The 18,592-nt window shown below is 40.0% G+C and overlaps 1 protein-coding gene across 4 annotated transcripts in view; it reads right to left on the reverse strand.

The window, feature by feature from the left end:
• TIE1 (tyrosine kinase with immunoglobulin like and EGF like domains 1) overlaps nucleotides 1-10,746 on the reverse strand; it is a 45,363-nt gene extending 34,617 nt beyond the window's left edge. For all 4 annotated transcript variants that reach the window (XM_087719838.1, XM_087719836.1, XM_087719839.1 and 1 more), the window contains exons 1-2: nucleotides 10,174-10,746; nucleotides 6,911-7,189 (exon numbers count right to left, since the gene is read on the reverse strand). In XM_087719838.1, coding sequence (XP_087575964.1) covers nucleotides 6,911-7,189; nucleotides 10,174-10,222 — 328 coding nt within the window. In that variant the 5' untranslated portion in view covers nucleotides 10,223-10,746. The remainder of the gene's footprint in view (nucleotides 1-6,910; nucleotides 7,190-10,173) is intronic.
• Between the last annotated feature and the right edge of the window lie 7,846 nt (nucleotides 10,747-18,592).

An 18,592-nucleotide genomic window follows, 5' to 3' on the forward strand; every position in this document is an offset into this window, starting at 1 on the left:
AGCCCTGTTTGTTGAGCCTGAAGGATTTCCAAGGAAATCCAATCCCAGTGCTATTACAAGGTGCAGTTTAAACAATTCTGTAGGAGTTTACCCTTTATTATTGTACAGGGTCACCACCCCAGCCTACTGGGGCTGGAATGGTTTGAAGCCCTAGGGTTGTGAGTCACTGGCATCGACCAAATTCAATGCAACCCCTACCTTGAATTATTAACCAAGGAATTTCCGGACGTTTTTGGGGAAGGTCTAGGAAAATACACTGGCACACCGATTTCATTTAATTTGGACCCTCAGGTCCCTCCCATGCAGACCTGAGGGTCCAAATTACGCCACGCAGATGGACTGGAGGGAGAACTACTGCACATAGCACTCCTTCACACTTAGAATGTGCACGAGTAATCTTCTAAGTAGACTGGGCAGCGCCGGACCAGGAGAGGCCTTCTTTGCTGCAGGACCTGACGACACTGGAACGGCACTGTGAAGATCAGGTAAGTCTATAGTTGTAACCCTAACATCATGATGCAGATCTACACACACAGACACACACACACACACAAATACACATTGTGGGTATCTGTGAAAAGAAGAGCACTAAGGCTCTTCTGTTTTCAGTCTCATTAGATAAGTTTATCATTGTTATTAAGTGAGTTACAAAGGAAAATCATTTACTGGTCTTGTGAATCTGAAACCGAAATGATTAACCAATCCTGAGAGAAATGGCTAAAAGTGAGATTGCTGTGAGGCTTCAAGCCCCTTCATACATGATAATTTGCTGATTTCTTAAGAAATATTAAAATCAATTAAAAGTATTGGTCTATACTAAATTTAACCACATCCAATGAAATGTTGAATTTGTCATTAGTTGTACTGTCACTTTCTACAAGTTTTATGAGATTGCAGCATCTACTCATAACAAATAAGTGTTTTCACTATTGACTATATTTAAGTTTATATTGCTTGCACAATAGTAAAAGACATTTGGGTTTGACAAGAACGCTGACTTTTGTTTGCACAATTGTAGGTTTACTTTCTGTCTAATTTTATGCCTATTTTAATTTTTTTCTTGACTATTCTTTTTATGTTGTGTCTGTTTGTTGTGGTTCTGTAGATATTTGCTTTTGAACGGCTATAGTGACGCCTGCAATGCTTTTATTAGATCTGACATTTTACATATCATTATGGGAAGGAAGAGATCAAAAAAGTATCGGACAACATAAAGGTGCAATTTAACCCACTGGGTGGGTTTGAAATAAGAAATAAAGAATTATAATCAGTCAGTGGTAGGGATGTTCTGATTTTGACCAACAGTGTAACAGAGCAAAATTATTTGAGTTGGCTTCTTATCAGTAGAATTTACACTTCAGAGAAGCTTATAAAAAGTTTAATAGAAATAAAACAACTAATTATAAAAGATTTTTGAGAACATTAAAGTCTGAAGACAGGAAGGAAGAGCTTAGTAAACCTCTTTGAGAGATAACATTGCACCATCTAGAGCAGTATTTATCAACCTTGGCGACTTAAGTCTGTGGACTTCAACTCCCAGAATCCCCCAGCCAGCGGGATTCTGGGAGTTGGCATAGACATTTCTTTACTGTTAAAAGGAGCTGGGTTTTAAAACCTGTGAAGTACAGAAGCATCACACACACACAATTTATACTGTTGTTATAGTTATACCCTAACTTTTATTTAGGCACTCAAGGTGGCATACACAGTGTTTCTCTCAGTTGTCCTTTAACAGTGACGTGCAGTCAGGAGAGGCAGAGCCTCACCGCTGTCATTATGAAAAGAAAAAATATATAAAAGGAAAAAGGTAAGAGCTGAGATCAGGCTGAGCTAGTTGCTGCCAGAGTCACTGTGGATGATTCTGCTTAGTGCTTAACTGTTTAAAAAAGCCTCTAAAAAGCGCCCTCTACAGGAGAAGGCAGAAGAACGATATGCCTCATCTATTCTGACTTTAGGAGTTTTATGATCACTCAAGCAGAGTTAAGCAAGGGTTAAAAGCCCAAAAATTCTAAACATAGATGAGGCACGTCATTCTCCTGCCTCCTCCTGTAGAGGGCACTTTTTAAGAGCCTTTTTTAAACAGTTAAGCAGAGTCATCCACGGTGACTCTGGCAGCAACTAGCTCACCCTGACCTGAGCTTTTGCCTTTTTCCTTTTACATTTTTTTTCTTTTCATGATGGCAGGCAAGAGCAGAGTTGAAATCCTCTCTGAAACAGCTGTAAAAGGTACGTGTGGGTCGGAGGGAGGGGGAGGAATTCAAACTTCATCCTCCTGGTGTGGGGCTTTGGGCAAAGGCTAGAGGGAAGTGCTCTCCCTTCCCAAGTGTAGTTTGATTGCAGGCAGAGCCACGTTGTCTTTTCAAATCTGTAATCAATGAAGCTGGATCCTTCCGGGGCTGGGGGAAAGTGTATGTGCTCCAGTATGGCTCTTTGACTGGCTTCCTGCCTCTTCCTGTGGTCTCCCTGACTCCCTCCAATCCAACTTTGTGTGTGTGTGTGTGTGTGTGTGTGTGTGTGTTTTTGAGAGGGGGGAGGGCGGGAGAGAGGGAGGAAGGAGGGGAAGGGAGAAGAAAAAGAAAAAGAAAGAAGGAAACTTATTTTGCAAAGGAGAAAAACAAATGCTGTCACTTTAAATCAGAACTGAGCATACCTGGCTGTGGAATTCTGGGAGTTGAAGTCCACAAGTCAAAAAAAATTTGTGTCAGTGCCTCACCAGCCATAAACCTCACCGCACGTCACTGCCCTTTAACCAGTGTCGTGCAGTCACTAGAGGCAGGGGAGGCGGGGCCTCACCAGTCTCCTGAGGAAAAGGAAACAATTTTTAAAATAATTAAAAAGGCCAAGGTAGTTGCTCCCAGACTCTAAGTCACAGTGACTCTGAGTCTGCTTAGTGCAGTTAGTAGGAGGAGGCTAGAGAACTATGGGCCTCCTTTGCATAAGGAATTTTTCGCCTTTTAAGAGTTAACCAAGGGTTAAAAAGCAAAAAATTCTGTATGCAAATGAGGCACATGATTCTCCCGCTTCCTCCTGCAGAGGGCACTTTGTTTAGAGGCTATTTTAAAACATTTAAGCAGAATCATCCACGTGGTGACTCTAGCAGCAACTAGCCTAGCCTGCCTGGCCCTCGCTAGACCAAGTCTTGAATTTTTGACGCAGCTGGAAGGTATGTGGGTCAGAGAGAGGGGGCAGGGGGAATTCAATTTATTTGTAATGTAAGTAATTGTAATTTGTTTTTATTATGTGTATGTGCATGTGTGTGGGGGGGGGGATTTAGCCGCCTCTGCTGGCGCGTGGGCTGGCACATCTATTTTTATTTTTCATTTTCCATTTTTTTCATTTTTCATTTTTCATTTTTTTCTTTTTCTTTTTCATTTTTTTCATTTTTTTCATTTTTCATTTTTTTCATTTTTCATTTTTCATTATTTTTCATTATTTTTCATTATTTTTCATTTTTTTTCATTTTTTTTTCATTTTTTTTTCATTTTTCATTATTTTTCATTTTTCATTTTTCATTTTTATTTTATTTTTTAAAGCCATGCCGTCTTGGCGCGCCATAGAGCGAAACATGTTCTGGTTTGTGGCCGGGCGGCATGCATTTTAAAGTGCAAGCGTGCCGCCCGGCCACAAGCCAGGACATGTTTCACTGAATGGCAGCCGAGCCCTGCCAGCACTCTAAAGTGCCGGTATGCCTTTAAACTGCCGGCTCGCCTTCCGTGCCGGCCAGCCCAGAAGGCAAGCCGGCACTTTAGAGCTCAGCCGCCATTCAGCGAAACATGTTTTGCTGAATGGCGGCCGAGCCCTGCCGGCACTCTAATGCCTTCTGGGCCGGTCGGCCATTCAGCGCTCGCACCCAGCGCTCGCACGCCCACCGGACGGCGCCGGGGAGGAGAGGAACTGCGCAGGTCCCGCCGCTGATGGTACGGGCGAGGGCTGGCCTCCTGGGGGTGGGGGTGGCTGCTGCCGAGGCCTCCAGCTTTGCAATCCTGGGCGGGGAAGGCAAAGGTTCGCTCTGGAGCTGTGGAAGACCGTTGCACTGGGAGGCCTCCATCCCAGCGATCCCCTGCTCCCCCCATTCGGGTTACCCCCGAACCCAAAGGAGCCTGGGCGCAGGGATGCAGGCCAGGGAAGACGGGGTTTGGGGGCTCGGAGGAGGAAGGGGCGATCTCCCCCTCCGTTCGTCTGTCCCGCTGCAGAGCTCCTCCCAGGGGAGGGGGAGGCGGCGAGTGCGCTGATCCCCGTTTGCAAGACCAGCCCTCCGCCTTCTTGTCCCGTTGGGAAGGGGGGTGGGAGACAAGAAGGGGGCAGGCTGACCTCGCCGCTTGCATTTCCCCTATTCCCCCCCTCCCAATATAGGTGCAGAGAAAGAGCCAGGCTTCAGAAAGGAAAGGATATTTTTAATAATTTTCTTTGTCTGAATATGATTTCCCATTGAGGAAAAGGGGAGTTTTAATTCCTCTCCAGTAAAAAAAAAACATTTAGTCTTTGAAGGGCCCTTGTGTGACATCTGCCTCTGTGTGTGTGTGTGTGTGTGTGTGTGTGTGTGTGTGTGTGTGAGACATCAGTGTCTCACCAGCCATAAACCTCACCGCACGTCACTGCCTTTAACTATAGCCCAGTACCAGTTTAACACCTCCACCACGACACCACATTGGCTCAGAACATTGGTGCTATTGGTTATTATTTTCTTATTGACTGACAGATGAATCTCTGGTTCTCTTAGCTATTTTTGTGTTTTCCCAATCCGGATGGGAGATCTGTGCCTCTCCTTATGTGAAAATTGTGTTTGATGAACTGGATGAAGAGGTAGAAAGAATGTGTATTCTCAAATTTGTAGATGATACAGTTTTGGTGGAATAGCTAAGACCTTAAAAGGCAGAGAGAAAATTCAAAATAGGAATTTGATAGATTAAAGAAATGGGTTACAAATAACACTGAGACATTTCACAGAAAAGAAGGTAAGCACAACAGTTAGGATAAAAGGCAAAAGGGATATTTGACTATGAATATGATATGGCTGATATGCATGCATGCATGCATACATACATACATACATACATACATACATACATACATACAATCATACATACAATCATACATGCATACCAGATGTGGGTTGCTGCTTGTTTTACTATAGGTTCTCTTCATGCATGCGCCAAATGCATGCTGTGCATGCACAGAGTTCAATATAAATTGTTATTTGCGCATGTGCAGAACAATTTACAGTGAACTTTGCATGTGTGCACACTACTACACAGCATGCTGGCAATGGGAGCGGCAACCAGGGAACTGGTTCAGGGGCATGGCCAGCCTGGTCACTTCCAGTTCTGCGACCCAGGCCTAAATTCCACTACCAGTTCGGCTGAACCAGGCTAAACTTGGAGCAACTCACCTCTGATACATACATACAATTGCATACTGCAATGACAAACTTTCAGTTTCAGCCTTTAAATTTCAGAAAATAATGATTCCAAAGTACTTTATACTAACACAGTTTCCACTTTATGTATTGGGTCCAATTCAAGATATTGCTGTCAGATATAGATTTAGAGAACGTGGAATAGATTCAGAGAAGGGACATGAGGATGAGCACAAAACCAGCAATAAAGGTTTATAAAAAGAAATTAAATAAACTGGAAACATTGAATCTTAAAAACAAAAGACTCAGAGGGACAAGATGAAAGGAAATCATAGAGAAGATGTTCTCTATTAGCCCAGAATGCAACAAATAGGACAATGGATTTCAGTTGGATGACACCAGATTCTGATTCAATTTAAAAAAAATGTGGAAAGGAATAGCAGTATGACAGAATTGCAAGTATTATCCAAAAATGTGATGAATTTCTCTTCCCTGAATATGGTCAAGTGGAGATGGCTGTGGATCAGGGGTGGGTTTCAGGCGGTTCGCGGCGGTCCCCACGAACCGGTTGGTCGGCGAACCCGGAAGTAAGTAACTTCCGGAAACGCCGAAGGATCCACTCGCCCGCCCGCGTTTCTTACCTGGTTTTGACGAGTTCTGCGCTTCCACGCATGCGCAGAATGCATACAATAGCAATAGCAATAGCAGTAGACTTATATACCGCTTCATAGGGCTTTCAGCCCTCTCTAAGCAGTTTACAGAGAGTCAGCATATTGCCCCCAACAATCCGGGTCCTCATTTTACCCACCTCGGAAGGATGGAAGGCTGAGTCAACCCTGAGCCGGTGAGATTTGAACCGCTGAACTGCTGATCTAGCAGTAGCCTGCAGTGCTGCATTTAACCACTGCGCCACCTCGGCTCTTACAGCGCCTGCGCGATCCTCCAGGAGCAGCTGGAGCATCGCACAGGCGCTAGTACGCATGCGTGCACTGCGCGCGTGCACGAGGACGCCGCCGGCCCCGTTCCAACCGAACCGGTTGGAACAGGGCGAGAAACCCACCCCTGCTGTGGATCATGTCATTTGAACTTCTAAACAAATTTAGAGATTAGATTTGCTGGTGTATTTCCACCTTAACTTATTTGCAAGGTGTGTGTGTTGGTGTCTGTGTGTTTTGTGTTTTTTGTGTGTGTGTGTGTTTGTGTGTGTGTTTGATCAGAAGTGTATTTGGTGCAGTAGGAGTAGTTGGAGACGAGTGGAAACAGCTTTCTAGGAATTAAAATATAAACTATATACATTTTCTTCTGTTACAGATCAAGTAGGTTCTTTGCATGCCTAACCCACCAGACATAACATAAGTATGCTATGCTCAATTCCACACAAGCAATAGAAAAGCAACAACCCAGTGTGTAAAAGGGGTCATATCATGACAAAAAGCATTACATCACATGAGATAGGAAGTAAACGTTGAGAAATGTTAATTTGAAAACATTAATTCAAGGACTCAAGTGTAGATCTCTTCTTCATTGTCACATGAATCAATCTGTCACACTTACCATTAATGTCGTTGTGTACATAAACAACTCTAGTTTGCTCTGACTGTGTCTTCCCCAGGCAATATGTGATGCCCACGAGGCCTGCTCGGGAAAAACCTCGCATATGCACTTCCTTGCTGCTGTTCCTGTATATCTGGAACTTGGATGTGGTCTTGATCATGGCATTGTCTCTGTCAATCTGGAGGCTGATGTTCCGCTCGCCTGTCACACAGGACAGGTAGAAGTGGTTGTGTGAGGGACTCAGAACATTGGCCACCAGAGAGATATCCAGAATTGCACCTGCATCAAAAGAACCAAAGCAGCCATCTTATGGACATGGAGAGCAGATAATTATACACATGATTGAAATGACTCAATGCTAAATCTTGCCTTGATTATGTCAGATAGTATGAATCTTGCCTCTCTCTCCTAGAAAAGGTAAAGTTAGAGGAGGAAAACCTCAAACTCAGGCTTAGAACTCATAGAGTGTAAGCAAAAAAGTATAAAGAAAAATACTAAACAAACAATACTAACGGAAACCATTATTATTTAGTCCTCTGGTTTTTCAAAATGGATGAGGCTTTTCAATACTCATAGCCACTTAGTTTTATAAAAATAATGAATAATAAACAGACCAATAGAATAATGTAATATTACTATCATCATCGTCATGTAAAATGCTATTTCTCAGTTATAAATCGGGAGTAAACATCACTAGTACACTCACTAGCACTGATGATATCACTTAGTCAGGTAATGAAATGTCTGCAAGCAAACAAGCAAGCTCAGAGAACACCAAGGACTCCATAGTAGATTCTAGTCTGGTTTCATTTCTCTTAGCATCCATTCTCAGTCACCTTTTTATACCCTATACCAGGGCATTTTTCTGGATTTTTTTTCTCCATAGTCTCTGCTCTTATCTGGTCCATTTTCATATTTGATTTTTCCTTTACTGACATTTTCCCCCAACCAACTTTGGTCCCATTAAGTTTTTTGGAGAATTTTTGTGCAGATGGACAGAGTTATGACCCTACTTACATAATTTCAGCCCAATGTTTTGTTACACTTGTAAAGTATAAAAAGAATGCTGAACCATAGTTATAGTTATAAAATTATACTAGGCAGTGATGAAAATAATTGTAAAACTGTCTATGCATCCTGAGGATTTATTCATATGCATTTCTGTGAGATACAGCTCCTCTTCATAATATATTAATATATTATTATATAAAAATATATTTTTATATAATACATATAATATTAATATATTATTATGATCACTATTTGGGGTCCCCAGCTCAGATTTCCCTGTAGTAGATGGCATAATCCCAGCTAAACTAATTTCAAGCATTCTATTTCTTTTTTGCAATCTTTGTTCCTTTGGTTGGGTTGTTTTTGTGCTGGTTCTTTGTTTCTAAATGGTTTTTAAAAATGTAATTTTTTCTGGGTTACTGGGAGTTGGATGGCTTATACATTTTAATAATATTTATATTATATACTTTATATAAATTAATTACAATAATTATTGAGTGGTTTTTAAAAAAAATATTAAATATGGATAATGATATTCTGTATCATTGTACATTTATTTCCAATTAAGTGTTATATGACATTCTGATGTTATTTCTCATAAAAATATTAACTTTGGTCTGATGTTCTACAGATGGGAATGCTGAAGTTTGAATTCTCCCATGCTGGCCAGTTAAATCACTTTGTAATAGAGAAAATAAATTATGGGCCCTTTATATTCGTTGTTCAAACAGCATTGGCAACAATATATATTACATTCTTCCACTCCCCTCTTACACACACCCACACATACTCTTTCTGATAAAATTCTTCAAGCTCCTATTTTTCTTATTAGTAAAAATTAGTAAGATTTTTTTTTTAGAAAAAGTTTAAATCCCAAATCCAGCTACTAGTTTCCTGTTGAGTCCTGATCAGAACCTTATCCATCTTAAGACCTAAAGTTTTGGGTGGAGCCCCAGGCCTACTGCTAGAAATTGCCACTAAGTTTTAATACTAAATGTAGATAGAAGGAATATTTTGTAAAATACATAGAAGCTGATTGTATCAGTTATATCAGTTATATTAAAATTTCAATAAAAATTAAGGCAGATTTATTTTTTAGTCTCTTCATTTCTTAATACGGGTCACAATCTTTGGTGGAATTTTGCCTTCAGCAAGGTACTCAGAGCCTGCATATATGGCTCAAGAAAGGTAGCACTTTCCTGGGTTGGCTAAGCAAGACTGAGTATCTTCCAAAGTGAGAAGCTGCTGATTATATGTTTGATAGTGGCTTCAATATCTAGATATAAATAAAAGCAACGCAACACAAGAGGACATAAAGTGATTTGTTTGTTTCACTGCACCTTTCAAAATTACTTTTCTAAGTAACACATTTTATTAAGGGGCACAGACTTCTGCATGTGATAAAGTGAGCCACATTTTTTTCCACAATATCTGTTAATCCAAAACAGTGAAGCAGAGCCATGCCGAGCCTTCTGGTTTTTTGCCACCATGGGTTAACATGGTTCTGTCTGCTCTGTTGATTATTTTCACTGTTATCCCCCAGCTTTCAAACTAGACTGGCAGATGCTATTGGTCTAGCTAACTGTGAAATATAAAGAAGAAAATGCACACATGACTTGTTCTACCTAGAAATGTCATTTTTCAAAAGAAGTATCAGAAAGTTCTGTTCTCTGTGCCCCTGGCTATAAGGAGTTTGGTGGGGGTTAAACCCCCCCCCCCCACTATTTCTAGGATCTCTTTTGGGTTGCCGTCTCTTTGATTCTGATAACAAAGAAAAGGTGTTGGGTATTACTTTCAATATGGACTCCAGTGATGATAGTCTTTCTCCACTGGACTAGATTAACGACTCATAGTGTCCAAGGTTTGGCCATTGGAGTGCCAGTTCAAATATTTTTTTTCTATTCCTCAGTATTTTATTGTTCATTTTTAAACAATGTTTTAAGAACCCTATACTGCATGCATTTTATAACATTTGCTTCAGTTTGAATTGATTTGTTTTAATTTTTGCATTCCATTTTATTCCTTTTTTCATTTCATGATTTTTTTTAACCCCAGCTTGTTACCCAGTTCACTTTGGTTCTTTGATATAATAGTTGACATAGAAATGTGGATGACAGGTAAGACATAGTTAGGTAAGATATAGGAAAATTGTTTGTTTATTCATTTGTGTAATTTGTATAGCTGCCCATCTCAAACTAGTGAGTTGGGGGCAAGGGGTGAACCATCGTAAAAATAATTAAAAGAGATTTTACCTGTCAGGTGCCAGAAGAAGCTGAGAAGGCCAATTGTATCCAATCTCATTTTCAGAAACGGGCTCAATGTCAGGAGAATTGAAACATCACTATTTCAGAAGAAGTAGTAGTATTAAGAATTATTTCTGTTATTTCTCAATTGCCGTATGTATCTTTTAAGCTTGTTGTTCTTGAATCCTCCATTCTTCACCATAAGTAAAACAGTTACAAGGAAATTGTCACTAGATCAACCAGAATAAATCCATAGTTCTTCAGTTTGAAGGAACTCAGCAGAGTAACTTAGGAAAAACTCCACTTAGGTAGTCACAGAAATTAGATTTTTCTTTTTAATTCCAGGAACTTCATTCATTCAAGAGTTCACATTGGCACCCAAAGGCCTAGCCACATTTTAGCTTGTGTTTATCGCCACATGTAGCTATCGGCCGAATATAATCCTGTTGCTTCTTCCATGCTGACTTGGAAGCCTAACTGGAGAGTCTCAGCATGGCCACAAAAGAAAACTGGGCAGGACAGGAAATTGATTAAAAGTGGAAATGGCCTGAGTACAACATGAACGGCTGGGGCTCTGTCAGGAAAAAAAAATTGGCTGGGGTTCAGGCAGGCAGGATGGAGGAATGCCTGGAGGCCCTTACAGACAGCTCAGCACTGACATGAAATCCTGTTTCTCATACAGCATTTCCTGCTCTCCACCCATTGTTCCATTTCTATGTCGGGATCCTGCCACAGAAGAGATCAGTATAATAGGAAGTCATTGGCTAAGATACCAACTAAGACAGGTGTGACAAATCTCTGGTTTGTGAAATGGCACAACTATTTCATTTAAAGCATCTGATAAGTTGACCCTGTGATAAGCAGCATGCATACATAGAATTCCACTTTTCCAAAAGGAAAAGTATTTCTGCTATGTAATCCATTTATTCAAAGTCACAATGATTAAAACTAGACTGTCCCTTTATTATTCACTCAGATAATTGGGGGGGGGGGGAATGGTTAGGTTTTACATCTGATTTGCTGTCTAGACCAAGATATTATTAAAGTATTAAAGATGGGGAATTGGGCAAAGTCAATTTCCCCAAAGGGGCTGGTTTCACTTTTCTTCACATTCTACTAAAATGGGGAAGAAAGGGAGGGAGGGAGGGAGGTTCGAAGGAAGTAGAATCTCCCTATCAGTGTCCAAACACAAACTGAGATGATCTCTTTCGAACCATCTTCTCTTCATTGTACTTTGAACTTGTGCTGAAACTCTGGAGCTCAGGAAGCAGGTAATATGTAACCAGTTTAGTTAGACTGACTGCACTGAAGTTTTGGTTATTACACTTGAAGAAATGCCACCTTCATCTTCCTTTGTACTATTTCAGTAAATCCCTGTTTCAGTGTCCCTCTTTGTTGATCATCTCTCCCTCCCACCCCAGAATCTAGAGGAAAAGTCCAGTCTTTAGCATTTTACCCCTAATCTCATTTCATTTCCGGGATGCACAGAAAGGAGCAGGAGGAGTTAAAGGGACCAGGCTAGTGATGAAAAATTCAACTTTAGCCAAAACATACAAACCCTCATCCAGGCCCTAAAGTTAATTATGTCCATTCTAAGCATTTGGGCTGCATTTGGAATGCCAGATAACAGAATAACAGAGCTGGAAGGAACCTTGGAGGTTTTCTAGTTCAATCCCTTGTTCAAGCAGGAGACCCTATATCATTTCAGACAAATGGCTGTCCAATCTCTTCTTAAAAACTCCCAATGATGAAGGACCCACAGCTTCTGAAGTCAAGCCACCCCACTGGTTAATTGTTCTCACTGTTAGGAAATGTCTCCTTAGTTCTAGGTTGCTTCTCTCCTTGATTAGTTTCCACACTCTGTTTCTTGTCTTGCCTTCTGGTGCTTTGAAAAATAGGTTGAACCCCCCCCCCCTTTCTTTGTGGCAGCCCATCAAATATCAGAACTCTGCTATTATGTCACCCCTACTCCTTTTCACTAGACTAGGAATATCACTTATTGTATATCACTTGAAACTCTTTCCTTATAAACATGGTCTCAAATACACATCTATTACTTCCTAATCCTAATTTACTTCATAGAAAAATTGACTGGAGGGTCAACCTAAAAAAAAAATTACCTTGTTATCAGTGTGAAAATATTGGGTTGTCCTTGAGTAGAAAAAGACTAATTATAATGATGCTCTTTTGAGCCTTCTGGGCTGCATATGAAAAGTGTGATTTTTAATTACCACCTAAATAAAAAATCATATCCAGAGAGGGAAAGCATTGGATTTCAGCCCATTCATTATCCAAGTCAGAACTTGGGAACTTTTTGAAAATACAACAATCTTCGTTTAACTGCTGTTTGACTATAGCTGCTGCTCCCTTTGGAAGAATGATATAAAATCAAATGCCTTTATTAGCTCTATAATTGTCGCAACAGGTTCACATCATCTTCTGAATATGTTAGCAATCTCTGTTGTGGATGAAATTCTTTTTAGTTAACTTATAATCCACAGCATTAATGAAAAATTAATTTAAAAGTAGGTCAAGAATACAGACTTCTTTAATATGTAGGATTAGAAAGGGGTCTGCTGCATTTCATCCTTAGTGATTGGTGTTCTACTTCTTATAGATAGGAATAAACATACAAAAATCAGTTGTTGAATCTCTACATTTACCCCCAATCCCATTTCTCAAAATATGACCAAATGCCTCTTAAAATCAATAAATGCAGATTGTTTTTCCTTCATTTTTATTCACCAAGTAGGTGGCACAGAAATCTATTCTCCTCTGTACTTGTGCCAGCTGTGAAATCTGCCTGTTCATTTGCAACAATGATTTATTTATTTTAAAATGTGCAGGCTGCCTGACTTTAAATGTTTTATGTAGCTCACCAGCAAAGACACTTTTAAAAAGCATTAAACAAAAATAAGGAATAAAAGATAACAAGAGGACAGAAACTGGACTGGACTAGACTAGAAAAAATAACCCAAGAGGTTTTCACTCACTTTCATTAAAGGTTTGGGAGAAAACACTAGAAGGGAAAGGCCTATATGGATCAAGCCTCTTCAAAACACTAGAAGGGAAGGGGCCATGTGGATCCCATTCTAGAGGAAAGACACTGCTACAAGAAGGCACGTTTCTGAAATGCCAATAAATCATATTGTTTAATTGATCCAATCCTGGTGGTTCAAATCAACTGAGCAGACTCTATGGGAGACTGGCAATGCCTCAAATGTCGATGCCATATGCTTTGGAAGGCTTTATTTATAACAACCAATGGAATTTTCCGAATTCCATTATTATAGTCTGAAAGTTTTTATATATATGTCAAGTCTAGAACTTATTAGTACAGCTTAGTAAACGAATTGATTTGCCTTTGTCAGGAAAACCTTTCTCATCTTAAAAATTAGAGCAACTTTTGCCAAACTCCAGTCTTTAAGAATCTATTATTTATATGTGAAAATAACGAAACCAAAACGAAACCAGTCATTCCAGGTTATTTCTGGAGAGAGGAGGCAGGGCACAGGAGAGGGAAGTCAAATATTTCCCAAGTGCCTTTGTGAATTTCAGCAGACTGATCAATTTGAAAAAAATCTGACTTTGATACATGTGGTCAGCACAGCAGCATGTCACAGAGTTATCAGTGGAAGACTTTTTACATTCAATTAATTTGATATTGTTGGAGCTGGATATATCCAAGGCAACTCTATGAGGTCCAATAAATACAATTGAGCACTTGAGTTAGTCTGTCAACATGAAGTTAAACACTCATTAGAACATATTAAAGCACTTTTTATATTAGCTAATATCTTCTAGACTTGGCAAAATGTTGGCTGGAGTCAGGACTGCTGGCTTTTCCAGGGTTTACCTCCTTGTTTTCACCTCCCTATTCTTGGTCTGTGAGAGCGCATGTTTTATTAGACATAAATAACGTTAAGCCCAGGGTGGGGCTAGACAGAGAACAATAGAAGTCGCTTGTTTGAGTAAACACAATCTGGATGAAGTTTAGCATAATTGGCAAAACATCTTTCCTGAGTCATTTCCCACCCTTCTATGTAACACTGGATCAACATATTTCTTTGGTACAACATTGCAAATACACAAACATCATCTATCCATTTTAATTCTCATGATTTCTGAAACGACACAGCTTTTTACACTTCTATGCACCTTTCCCTATTGCCAAGTTTAAATGCCAAAAAATTATACCAGCATATAATTGCTTTGTTGCCTTTGTTGCAAATCACTGCAAGCACTTAACTTCTTTCCAAAGTCATGGATAACAAAGCCTAACAGATTTTATAGATTTGGAGAGTGCCCTTTGAAAGCGTTGAAAAAAGGGGAAATGCTATTTTAATACCAGTACAACTATGGATAGTGTTAGGTAAGCTCCCCGTTGGGAGAGTGAGTACGTTCATAGAAGCATTGTGAGAGTGTTGTTGGAGAACACACAAACCAGCATACAGAGACACTGCAGTTTAAGTAGGCTTTTACTTTTGTGGAAATAACGGTATCAGAGTCCATCAAACAGTCCAAGTCATACACGGATAAGACAGTCAGTCATCAATGTCTTTCAGTTAAGGAATAATCCAAATAACATAATCCAGTATCATATAATCAGTTCAGTACTCAAAGTTTGCTAGCAGTTGCAAAACTTACAGTAGCTCACGGCACTTTCTAACAGCCAGCTTCCAAAAAACACTCAGATCAGATCAGCCCAGCATCTAACAAACAGAGAGCTAACAGTCATTCTGGCTCCCTCTTATGGCCGATTGAAGAAAACAGCAACCAATCACATTTTACAGTATGATTTAAAGAAACAGGTATAGCATTGTTACATGATTTATATATTGCCAACCCAACCGTTAGATTACATTCCTAACAGATAATCTATGTTTGCTTCACTCATGGTTTGAGGACGATTAAAGGTAATGCTGTGGAAAGTTTAAAAAAAGAAAAGATTTCCCCAGGTTTGAGTCAGGTGGCTGTGGTTAGATGTGGGTAAGAAAGGACTCTAGAGTGAAGTAAATGTAGGGAAGTAAGAAAGTGCCTGAATAACACATGTTTTCAAAATCAGGTCAAAGAATTTTTAAACAAATGACACGGCCTCAGATTGCACTTCTTTAGTTGCAGGTTAAGTTAGATTGATATCATAGAAGCTTCTGTGTAGTGAAACCCTACATCTCAGACTAGTTTAAAGAATACAGGTAGTCCTCAAGTTATGACCACAATTTCTGTTGCTAGCTGATAAGTGAATTTGCCCCATTTTACAACCTTTTTTGCCACTGTTGTTAAGTGAACCACTGCAGTTGTGAAGTTAGTAACAGGTTTGTTAAGTAAATCTGGCTTCCCCATTGACTTTGCTTGTCAAAAGGTCACAAAAGATGATCAAATGACCTCGGGACACTGCAACCGTCATAAACATGAGTCAGCTGTCAAGTGTCCAAATTTTGATCACCTGACCATGGAGATGCTGCAATGGTCATAAATGTCACAAATGGTCATAAGTCACTTTTTTTCAATGCCGTTGTGACTTTGAATGGTCACTAAATGAACGGTTGTAAGTCGAGGACTGCCTATATGGCTATGGCTTAGACTAGAGAGTTCACACAAATATCTAAATCCCCAGAGGTTGGGTAGCCTGGCATAATCTGAAACTACACATTACCTCTGTAAAATCAATAGTAAGCAGGGTCAGGAAGAGGAAATCCATTCATTGTTTCCGACTATTGACGTGCAGCTTAGGAAACGGAGTGCCCTTGTGAAGCACAGAGTGGGTGAATTGCCGTGGGCTCGGGCTCTCTCTCACAAATAAATGCCCAGACTGCCAGAAGCCTGCAAAGGAACCCTGCAGTAGCTCTCCCACGCTCATTGCATCATAGGTATATAGAAATAAACAATGTGTAAATAATTAGAGAGGTCTCTGGTTCTGGTTATAGAACGTAGTACAGCAAGTATAAAGGTGAGTTGACTCAGAAATTGCTTTTATTTTCTTGATATTTTATCTAACTAATTGATGAGAGCTCCCTGACTATCAGCCCTGGAGCGAAGAAAATAGATATTTTCATTGGGGATATAATACAATACAATAGCAGAGTTGGAAGGGATCTTGGAGGTCTTCTAGTCCAACCCTCTGCTTAGGCAGGAAATCTTATACCGTTTTAGACAAGTGGCTATCCAACATCTTAAAAACTTCCAGTGTTGGGGCATTCACAACTTCTGGAGGCAAGCTGTTCCACTGATTAATTGTTCTAACTGTCAGGAAATTTCTCCTCAGTTCTAAGTTGCTTCTCTCCTTGATTAGTTTCCACCCATTGCTTCTTGTTCTACCCTCAGGTGCCTTGGAGAATAGTTTGACTCCCTCTTCTTTGTGGTAATCCCTGAGATATTGGAACATTGCTATCATGTCTCCCCTAGTTCTTATTTTCATTAAACTAGACATACTCAGTTCCTGCAACCGTTCTTCATATGTTTTAGTCTCCAGTCCCCTGATCATCTTTGTTGCTCTTTTCTGCACTCTTTCTAGAGTTTTCATATCTTTTCTACATCCTGGCAACCAAAACTGAATGCAGTATTCCAGGTGTGGCCTTACCAAGGCATTATAAAGTGGTATATGGTGGTGAAAAACTGAAACATTCCTTCTCAGATTCTCAATTCTGCTAAAATACCTATGTAGCTGCTTTTGTTCAATGGTATAAAAATGGGCACTAGTGGTGATGCTCGTATGCATATGAAGAGTTCTTACTCACCACTCGGAATGAGGGGATTATGTTGGCCTTGGAGTAGATTGTGCCTGGACAAATTCTCCAGGACTCCCTGGTTTTCAGAAGAGTCTAAAAGTCATATCAACAGAAGAAATGTCTGGAACACAGCAAGAGAAAAGAGAAGTACAAGTTTCTCCAAACAGCCTATATATTAAGTACTACATCATGGTGATAAAAGTGGCAAAATATAATTATTTTTATTCAGAGTGCTGAGTGATGGCCCTATTCAAAGTGACCTGGTCCCTATCAGGAAAGACACGGGAACATTTACAAGGCTGCTGTGAAGGTAATTTTGAGGTATCTGACACATGAAGAGGTTAGAGTTAGGAATGTTAGTATTGAGTTATCTTGGCCAGGGGAAGTATGTTAGTATTGAGTTATCTTGGCCAGGGGAAGAGATCCAGCCCTAGTCCCTGCTGTGTAGAAGGGGGAGATTAAGCTTGTTCATCCCCATTTAGATTCCAAGACCACTAGAAACAGGTTTTGGGAATCTAAATGGGGATGAACAAGTTTAGTCTCAAACCTAGCAAGACTGAATGGTCCTGGAAATTTTCCATTGTTAGTTCTGGGTGGGTGAGCAGTGCTCCAGGCAAAAATGGTACATAGTTGGTGATCCATCTGGATTATTAATTCCTGGAAAAAATGTAGTTGGCAGTTGTGGCTGGGGAGTTCTTTGCACAAATTCATCCTGTGCACTAATTGAATCTGTTTCTGGATTGGGCAGGGTGCTGCTCAAAGTCATTCGTGTCTGCAATTATCTCTTGTCTGAATTATTACAATGTGATCTATATGCAGTTCCTCTTAAGACCATTCAGAAATTCCAACTAGTCCAGAATGTTACCAGCTTTATGGGTACACTTTGGTATGCTCGTGTATCACTACTACAAGAGCTGCACTGGATGGACGTCCAATGGATGTCTGAGTACAACTCAAAGTGTCACCTAAAAAACCCCTCATGGACAGTGCTTGGATATTTGAGGGATTGTCTAACTTGGGCCATTCTGTAACATTTAACAGTGTTGATATGTTTCATATCCCCATAGTTTCACTTTATGGTAGGGATGTCCATGACTGGCTGGGGAATTCTGGGAGTGGAAGTCCACAAGTCTTAAAGTTCCCAAGTTTGGACACCCCTGCTTTATGGCATTCAGAAGTCATGCCTTCTCCCTCATAGCAGCTACCTTATGCAGCAGCCTCCCTGCCTCCAAAGTTGATTGGTTCTGACCCTACTGGACTTTATAAAGGCCCTGAAGACCTGGTTCTTCTTCTAGGGGTTGGCCCATTTGCAACTGTATGCAGTATGCTCTATTTTGCTTTATAAATTTATTATTTTCCTTTATATTTGATATTCTCAATCCATACAGATTGCCTGGTGAGCGGTTCATGATATAAATTGAATGAACAAATGACTCAGATTATCTCTGACTCTAAATTACAGTGACATATAAATTGCACTTAGTACAACTTAAGTTTGATTGCTAAGCAAGGAACATTTCTTACCTTCCTGGTCTGATAAATAAATGAAATGGGCTTTTTTTCCTCTTTCTTTTAGATTTTTAATTGTTTTAAGTATAGAAAGAAAGAAAAAAGAGAAAGTTTCAAGGAAGAAACAAGAAAAAATAAATAAATATTTAAATATATAGGAAAAAACAATCCAGTGTTTAAATACTGCATCA

This window comes from Thamnophis sirtalis, unplaced genomic scaffold, assembly GCF_051295495.1.
Source record: "Thamnophis sirtalis isolate CommonGarterSnake01/CBP01778 unplaced genomic scaffold, rThaSir2_p1.2 scaffold_7, whole genome shotgun sequence".
In the NCBI taxonomy this organism is placed as follows: Eukaryota; Metazoa; Chordata; class Lepidosauria; order Squamata; family Natricidae; genus Thamnophis; species Thamnophis sirtalis.